Source organism: Borostomias antarcticus (genome assembly GCF_949987555.1).
Source record: "Borostomias antarcticus genome assembly, chromosome: 20".
Taxonomy (NCBI): Eukaryota; Metazoa; Chordata; class Actinopteri; order Stomiiformes; family Stomiidae; genus Borostomias; species Borostomias antarcticus.
In genome coordinates, this window is record NC_140253.1 from 2,697,301 (window position 1) to 2,706,799 (window position 9,499).

General features: G+C 48.4%; 1 protein-coding gene across 1 annotated transcript in view; it reads left to right on the forward strand.

The window, feature by feature from the left end:
* Window positions 1-8,913, forward strand: part of tbck (TBC1 domain containing kinase) — a 33,665-nt gene extending 24,752 nt beyond the window's left edge. Inside the window, exons 23-25 of the mRNA XM_084454442.1 lie at window positions 3,814-3,835; window positions 4,029-4,188; window positions 8,208-8,913. Of these exons, the coding sequence (XP_084310568.1) occupies window positions 3,814-3,835; window positions 4,029-4,188; window positions 8,208-8,318 (293 nt within the window). The 3' untranslated portion in view covers window positions 8,319-8,913. The remainder of the gene's footprint in view (window positions 1-3,813; window positions 3,836-4,028; window positions 4,189-8,207) is intronic.
* Window positions 8,914-9,499: the final 586 nt, after the last annotated feature.

Genomic DNA, 9,499 nt, shown 5'->3' on the forward strand with positions numbered 1-9,499 from the left:
CCTATTGGAAAGGCAATGGCCGTTTTACCTGTCTGTTTAAAACAAAAACAACGTACGTTTCCAGCTTCCCCACGGTGAGTAAAACAGAAGTTTAAATCTCCAGAGAGAAGTGAGACTCAGATAATGCTGACTCCGCTGTAATGGGGCCCTAAACGTCCCCCCGTTCACAAATGATTTAGTCCACGGCTCTAATTGCTCCGACAGAACGGCCCCGATCACCACTCATCTTAAAATATGTAGCAATAACGGACGCTAACTACACTTCTGAAACAGCTCTCTCTCTCTCTCTCTCTCTCTCTCTCTCCCTCTCTCTCTCTGCCTCCTTCTGTTTCTCTCTCCTGGAGGAGAGTGATTATTCAATTACGCCAGGCTCTCTCTCTCTCTCTCTCTCTCTCTCTCTCTCTCTCTCTCTCTCTCTCTCCTCTCTCTCTCCGTTGTTCTACCTTTCTCTGGCTTGCACGCCCGGCGCTCACTTTCACTGTTCCCCCCAGTGTCCAGAAGCTCCAGTGTTTTCTCTGGGCCCGTCTCCCTCCTCATTATATCGATTTACAAACCTTCCATCCCTCTCTCCTTCCCTCCCTCCCTTTCTCCCTCCCACCTTCCCTCCCTCCCTTTCTCCCTCCCACCTTCCCTCCCTCCCTTTCTCCCTCCCTTCTTTTTTCCCTCCCTCCTTCCCACTCTGAGATTCAGCTTCCGTTGGCTCTTCATTTTCTTATCCTCTCTCTCCTCCTCTCTTTCTTGTCTTTTCTGTTCTGCTGGAGCTGTTTTTTTGCAAGCGCAGATATCTCTCTCTCAACTGGTTCTCTTCTGAAGTCTGGGTCCAGTCAAATATCTCTAATAACTGGTTCTCTTCTGAAGTCTGGGTCCAGTCAAATATCTCTCATAACTGGTTCTCTTCTGAAGTCTGGGTCCAGTCAGATATCTCTAATAACTGGTTCTCTTCTGAAGTCTGGGTCCAGTAAGATATCTCTAATAACTGTTTCTAAGTTTGTGTTTGAGTTGAATAATTTTGCCTCACAATCTTTACAAATTGAATTGTGCAGAATATACAAAATACAGAGATGCATAAAACACAAAATGCAAACACATATAAAAACATAAATATATAATATTATAGAGAGTTATAAAGTCTGTTTGTTGTAGTTTGTGTGAGCGACAACTGACTGACATATCTAAGAAACCGGCCAGACCTTTCTCCCTTGCTAGGAGGGAGGATGCTGTGGAGTGGATGGGCAGGCTGGTCCTTTCTCCCTTGCTAGGAGGGAGGATGCTGAGGAGTGGATGGGCAGGCTGGTGCATGTCTTTGACCAGACCTTTCTCCCTTGCTAGGAGGGAGGATGCTGAGGAGTGGATGGGGAGGCTGGTGCATGTCTTTGATCAGCCTTACAGTAGCTTCCTCTCTTCTAGTCTGGAGCTCAGGGAGATGTAGATGCAGAGGAGTGTTGGTGTCCAGTCAGATATCTCTCAACTGGTTCTCTCCCAGTCTGGGTCCAGTCTGATATCTCTCTCCTAACTGGTTCTTCTAGTCTGGGTCCAGTCTGATATCTCTCCTAACTGGTTCTTCTAGTCTGGGTCCAGTCTGATATCTCTCCTAACTGGTTCTCTTCTAGTCTGGGTCCAGTCTGATATCTCTCCTAACTGGTTCTCTCCCAGTCTGGGTCCAGTCTGATATCTCTCCTAACTGGTTCTCTCCCAGTCTGGGTCCAGTCTGATATCTCTCCTAACTGGTTCTCTCCCAGTCTGGGTCCAGTCTGATATCTCTCCTAACTGGTTCTCTCCCAGTCTGGGTCCAGTCTGTCCCAGCCGCCCACAGGCACATTCCCCAGTCTCACCTGGGAGAGGAGCAGCCTCACTCAGCTCATTCCCCAGTCTCACCTGGGAGAGGAGCAGCCTCACTCAGCTCATTCCCCAGCATCACCTGGGAGAGGAGCAGCCTCACTCAGCTCATTCCCCAGTCTCACCTGGGAGAGGAGCAGCCTCACTCAGCTCATTCCCCAGTCTCACCTGGGAGAGGAGCAACCTCACTCAGCTCATTCAAGTATTATTATTCTGTAGTGTGAGAACAAAGAACAAGCTGGTTATCATGAACTGTAATGACAGTGTTCCAGCTCCTGTGTTGGCACTGAGAGAGAGGGGGGAGGGGGGGGTTGGAGGGGGGGTGAGAGATGGAGAGAGAGGTGGGTTGGGAGGGGGGGTGAGAGATGGAGAGAGAGGTGGGTTGGGAGGGGGGGGGTTTGGAGGGGGGGTGAAAGATGGAGAGAGAGGTGGGTTGGGAGGGGGGGGGTTTGGAGGGGGGTGAGAGATGGAAAGAGAGGTGGGTTGGGAGGGGGGGGGGGTTGGGAGGGGGGGTGAGAGATGGAGAGAGAGGTGGGCTGGGACGGGGGGTGAGAGATGGAGAGAGAGGTGGGTTGGGAGGGAGAGAGGGGGGAGAGACAGAGGAACCAGGTTATAATATCTAATAGAGAAGGTTTCTCCTGGCGGTGATTGAAGAGTCGTGATGATTTGAAATGATTGATGAAGTGGCTTAATTGAATGAAAAAAACAATAAAGCGATGAGTAAATAGAGATGACAGAAACTCCCCACACTTCTCAATAACCTCTCTCTCACCAGACCTGGGACCGAGTACCACGCAAAATCATTTTAATCACTTCAGCGTTTGCTTGAGTCTACCTGGAGTATCCGGTGGCAAAGCTCATTGGTTCCGTTGTACCCGACGAGCCATCAAGCCGGGATAAGTCATTTGAAAATATTCTCAAACAGTATTTAGACCCAGGCCTGTTCCTCACTGCAGAGGGAGATCGTGGGGGGGGGGGGTGGGGGGGCGCCTAGCGCTGAGCGTCGCCGTGTTTTATGGAGAGTGTAATAGCCTGGGGACGCGGGCGGGGGGCCTCGTCGATGTATTACCCTGTAAATCCAAGCGGCGGCCCCCCAACAGCTCAATGCCTCACCAGCGCGGCCCGGCGTTTAAATCAGGTCCGGCGGCGCTGTCCTTACATCCGTTAAAAGAAAAAAAATAAGTGGTGTTGGTTCTCCTGTGTTCTTTTCCCCCCCCCCTTACTGAAGGGATTAAACGTCAGGGTTTTTTGTTTGTGTTTTTGTTCATCAGGAGAATGGAACTGGCTCGATATAAAGAGACCTGGTGCTTTGTATCCGCAGCACGGCATACCGTGTCATGTTGTTTCAAAGTCTCTCGAAAACAATGTTTAGAGTTAACTTGTTAAGTGCAGATGCTTGAACCGTATTGTTGGCTCTTCATTGCAGTCGGTGCACCTGCTTGTTGTCGCAAATGGCCTGCTCCTCCAAACAGCCAATCATGTGGCTGCAACTCAATTCAATGAAGTATGTAGACGTGGTGGAGAGGTTTAGTTGTTGTTTGGCCAAAAATTAGGATGGGCAGTGCTCTCCTGGGGATTTTCACACACTACTTCTGTTAACTCTGTTAACAGAGACTGCCGCGATAAACCCCCCCCCCCCCAAAAAATCCAGTGAACAGCAGTTCTGTGGACGAAAAACTCTTGTGTGTGAGATGTTGAGGACAGGCCACAGATGCTCAAAAAACAGCTGTTTACAACAGCGGGGTGCAGAAGGGCACCTGGTTGAATCCATGCTGCGAAGAATCCAGACCTGTTCTGGAGGCAAAAGGCGGTCCTACCCGGTACTAGATAGCTGTAGTTAATAAAGGGGCAACTGAGTGTATCACAGCATTAGCGTCCCTTTAAGGCATGTGTCCCGTCCCTTTAAGGCGTGTGTTCCGTCGTCCCTTTAAGGCTTGTGTCCCATCCCTTTAAGGCGTGTGTCCCATCCTTTTTAAGGCTTGTATCCCGTCCCTTTAAGGTATGTGTCCCGTCCCTTTAAAGCGTGTGTCCTGTCCCTTTAAGGTGTGTTCCGTCCGTTTTAAGGCTTGTGTCCCGTCCGTTTTAAGGCTTGTGTCCCGTCCCTTTAAGGCTTGTGTCCCGTCCCTTTAAGGCGTGTGTTCCGTCGTCCCTTTAAGGCTTGTGTTCCATCCCTTAACCTGACCTCCGCTCAGCTTCAGCCGAGGCCACGTGTCGGGCAGCGTGAACATCCCCTACAGCTCGGCCTTCGCTCCGGACGGGGAGCTGGTCCAGTGCCCCGCCACCGGGACCCTGCAGAGCTTCAGGGGCCGCGTCATCGTGGTCATCGGCCACTCCATGAAGAGCGCCGTCCTGGTGAGAACTCCCTACGCGTGCACGCTCACTCACTCACACACACACACACACACACACACACACACACACACACACACACACACACACACACACACACACAGAGTTGCTAGGTGTGAATAGTAAATGTCCTCCTGTGCTGCAAGTTGTGAACAGTAAAGCAAACAACCTCAGACTCAGTGTGCTATTGATCTGAATGTTCTGGTTTAAAGCAAGGTCAGCAAACCCGGGGAAGTAACTGTGGAGTTTGTGAGAGGCCACAAACAAACATGGCTGACATCTCCCATCATTACACTGAGTCTGAGCTGCGCCTCTGGGAGAATATGAAACAGTCAAAGACGCGAATGATGAGACAGGCTGCCCATCAGAGAGACAGACAGACAGACAGACAGACAGACAGACAGTAGGATATATACAGTAATAAGACAGACAGGCAGGCAACTGGCATTGTCAGACAGACTGACAGGCAGTCCGACAGACAAGTATGCAGACAGACAGGTAACAGCCAAGCCAGCAGACAGTCCGACAGACAGACAGACAGACAGACGGCTAGGTAATGCGACAGGCAGTCGGCTCAGACAAACGGGCAGATAAACATTCAGCCCTGCGTCCTTGGAGGGAGCCGGCCCTGACAGGCTGCCAGCCTGACGCAGACGGCGCAGGGGGACGAGTGTTTGTCAAGGGCAGCGGGCGACCTGAGCAGGAGACCGGCCGGGACGAGTCCAGCCTCCTCCTGCGCCTCCCGCCGGGACAGGAAGGAGCCGAGATCCGCATCCATTCACCTGACGGGAGTCTGGTCCGGAGTGGACATGTAGCTTCCAGCCAAAGTAGAATGAGCCCCGAGTATAAATGATTCTCCTCCTCCTCCTCCTCCACCTCCTCCTTCTCCCACTCCGGCGTATAGTACACACCGGTTTGTTTAGTGTCTCCTACGGGGATCGTTAAAGGTCATATCTGTCTAGGGGTGCACCGAACCAAACACAGAAATATACTTTCTATCAGGGAGAGGGGGCGAGAGGGAGGGGTACAGGGAGAGAGGGCGAGGGGAAGAGAGGGATGAAGATAGAGGGGGGGGGGATAGAGAGAGAGAGAGAGGTGGAGGGAGGCGGGGGGGGGGGGGAGAGAGGAGGAGAGAGAGGGGGGGGGTTGGAGAGCGAGGGTACAGAGAGAGAGAAGGGATGATACAGTGAGAGAGCATGAGAAACACAACAGAGAGAGAGAGAGGGAGAGACACCGAAAGAGAGAGACTTCTGTATAATTGGGGATGAGTATATAGCGACAGTCTCCACTGGCGCCTCTCCCAGAACAGAGCACCCTCCCACCATACCGCGCCTAATGACATCCAAGGGCCACCTTGGAAAACCGCGGCTCCCTGCTGTTAAACCTTGCCTCAGTAATCAGCCCTTGCTTCACGCTAATACAGTCTGAAACCGTGTCACGTGTCAAATGACCTCCCACGAGGACGAGGGTGTTCGACGCGTCTTCTTCCGTCAAGAGGCGGATGCGGTGCGGCACTTACAATACTGACTGTATACCCATACAGAAAGTAAGGGAAAAGTCATTGGAAGGTGGTTGCTAGTGGTTCGGTATTCCCTCATGAAAGGAAGCTATTACCGCGCTGTCAACGCCGCACTGGCCTCTAGAAGCAGCGGCTTAGAAGGTAGATTTGAGAAACGGGCCGTCTCTCCCTCAGACTCCCCTGTGTGTAGAAATGAATAGCTCAGATGACAGGGTCTGAACAAAACGCTGCAAAGAGTCCTTCCCTTCTCTCTCTTTCTCTCTCTCTCTCTCTCTCTCTTTCTCTCTCTCTCTCTCTCTCTGCCCCATGTGTTGACATTACCTCACGCGTGTGTGCGTCGCGCACGCATGTGTGCGTGTCGCGTGTGTGTGTGTGTGTGTGCGCGCATGTATGTGTGAGTGAGTTGCCCTTTGTCAATAAGATCTGACTCAAGTGCATCGCCCTTTCCTATCTCCTCCCACCAGGTCACCAACACACTCCCTCTTCACCTTCTCTCTTTCTCTTTCTCTCTCTCTTTCTCTCTCTTTCTCTCTCTTTCTCTCTCTTCTCTCTTTCTCTCTCTCTCGCTCATCCCTCTTTCCATCTCTCTTTCCTCTCTAACCTTACAGTATGTGTACTTCCGGATGCCCGGGCTCATTCACTTGGTTTTAGCGCTAACGTGAAGCAGACAGATAGCCTGTCAGTGTATTTCACGGTGCGCTCCGACAGTTGAGCTGTTTACCAAGGCACAATGAGGGGATTACAGTCTGCTGGAAGACCATGGCTGTCACCAGACTTGACTGTTCACTGTATAATATATATATATATACAAGCCAGCTGCTTCTCTGAGGTAATATTCTTTCCTTCACTGTGTGTGTGCGTGTGCGTGTTCGTGTGTGTGTGTGTGTGTGTGTGTGTGTGTGTGTGTGTGTGTGTAGTAATCACCTCTCTCCACCATCTCAGAGAGATGTAGCTGTGAGATATGTGTTCTTTCCTGCCAGGCAAACATGGGTTTTCTTTTGACAAATGCTGTTTGAAGAAGGGTCACAAGGTCATCCACATGAATGCATTAGTGATGAATGCGTGGGCTGTCTGGTCTACATCCTGACATGACTTTGAGGTTTCAGGCATGATTACTGTACATTTACACATTTCATATTCATATAGTATTCTTAATGTCAGATAGTTATTAGAATGCTTTTAATATTCTGATTTACTTACTATGATATTGTAATATTAATCTGCCACATAATACCTACATAATACCTAATAAATAAATAAACTAACAAATAAATAAATTATATATATATATATATATATTATTTTTTATTATTGATTTATATAAAATACATTTTCAGTTTAATATTGCCAGTGGCGTTGTTAAGAAACCTTGTGTAGTATGTGTTTACTTCTATCCCAGGCCAGCTCACACACCTAGATTAGTCAATCATCATTATGAACATCTTTATTTTGAGTTGAGTTGTGCTGCCAAAAGCCTAAAGTCATGTCATGGCGCTCTCCCTCTGACGAGGTCTGAAGATCACTGAAGTATGAGAGTGCTGCTCCGCTTGAAAAACATGGAATCCTCAAAATATTATTATCCACATGGTCAGTCTCACATGTCGGGTCACATGTCAGCATCTCCTGGTCTTTTATTTGAAGAGGTCTAATGGTGCGTTCGTTTGTGGTCGGACGTGGCAAGTCGCAAGTGGCAAAATACCTACCTCCGACCTGTGTGCATTCGAGCTATAGCGAATGATATGATGATGATATGATATTGACATCAGCCGGCAACTGGGGGCTGAGAAACATATCCGAATTTGCGACGAGGAAGTGCGAGTTCATGCAGCGTTTTATTTAATCATTCCTAGTAGCAAGTCGCAATTTGCCACCTCCCAGTTATAAACGAACGCACCATAAGCCCGAACATGTTGTGTATCCTAAGATGTGAGCTATACTGTTCCAAAGATTTAAAGTGTGGTCATTGATGTCCAACCCCATACTGTAACTCTCCATAATTTCTCAACCAACTCCTCAGTATTCATACTTTTTTTTCCTCCCAAAAGCATCTTTTCTGAGCGTTAATGTCACTCACAGGCCACCGTAGTGACTGTGCTGTATTTTAACATTCTCAGAACGCCTGAGAAGATCTTCTTTCCCAACTAGTCATTACCCAACCAACAAAACTGTCATACCTAAACCGTTGACACACACAACAACATTGACACATGAAGGTTGAGTTCGGATTGAGTTTCCTAGCGACAGAGTTTGAGTTCAGCATGACTGGAAGATCTCATCCATATGGATCAGAACGGATAATGACCACAATATATTCTCAGTCGGGTTTCTGAATGACCAGTGTGGCCGGGGGCTGAACGAAAGTTGAATAAATGATTGTAGCAGTGCTTTACAAACCCCGGCTAGCCCACAGCTCCTTTTGTTTTTGTTTAACATTTTTTGAACGTTCATGATTGATGATTTTTCACAACATGTTTAGGATTTCTCCTGCTCTTTCTGTCCCCAGTTCTCCGCCCACCTAGTGAAGGTGAACTACCCAAGGGTCTGCACTCTAGATGGAGGCATCAACAAGATGAAGCCCACAGGCCTGCTGACTGTCCCCTCGCCACAGATCTGACACACACACACACACACATACACACACACACACTCTCTCTCTCTCTCTCTCTCTCTCTCTCTCTCAAGATGAAGCCCACGGGCCTGCTGACTGTCCCCTCGCCACAGATCTGACACACACACACACACACACACACACACTCACACACACACACACACACACACACACACACACACACACACACACACACACACTCTCTCTCTCTCTCTCTCTCTCTCTCTCAAGATGAAGCCCACTGGCCTGCTGACTGTCCCCTCGCCATAGATCTGACACACACACACACACACACACACTCTCTATCTATCTCTCTCTCTCTCTCTCAAGATAAAGCCCACTGGCCTGCTGACTGTCCCCTCGCCACAGATCTGACACACACACTCTCTCTCTCTCTCTCTCTCTCTCCCTCTCTCTCTCTCTCTCTCTCTCTCTCTCTCTCTCTCCCTCTCTCTCTCTCTCTCTCTCTCCACTTTAATAAGGGAACAGCCGACACTGTCAACACTTAATGAAATAAAAACATTGACCCAAAAATATTGTTTTAAAATTAATGATGTGGTATTGTCTTTTTGGTGCTTGATGCATAATGGTGATAATGATGTACTCTACTGTTTGTGCTCTGATAAATGTCGCAGTATTAAATCCCTAATCATTGTTAAGAGCATTTTGTCTATTCATTGTTGTGTTTATTTGAATCTGCCGATGGATAGAAAGGGAAGGAGCTTGCACACTAACATGAGGAAAAATGGAATATCCACAAAGGTGAAGGGTGAAAAAATATAGTCTCAATCTTTTGAAAACATAGTGCTATACACAAAATAAGTGCTACCAAAAAGTGTAGAGTGCTTCCATCAGTTGTCACAGGGGGCGTTCAGATTTATGGTCTAGCTTATTAAAAGTTAGGGCAGTGCCCACTCTTCTGTCCAATATCTTTAGGTTTTTCCAACTGTAACTTGATTTGGCTGTCTGATGCCATATCTAAGTTTAATGTACCTTATCGCTCCCACTTTTTGTCGGGCACTTTCCTACCTCCCTTGTCCACTTCTCCAAAGACTATTAAATCCAATAACTTTAGTCTTGTCCACTATTCTCTATCTATTCATTACAAACGTAAGTTTTAATATTCTGTGTTCACTTATCAAATCGTGAATTATACGCCTGTCATATGGTCCCTCACGTCCTAGTCC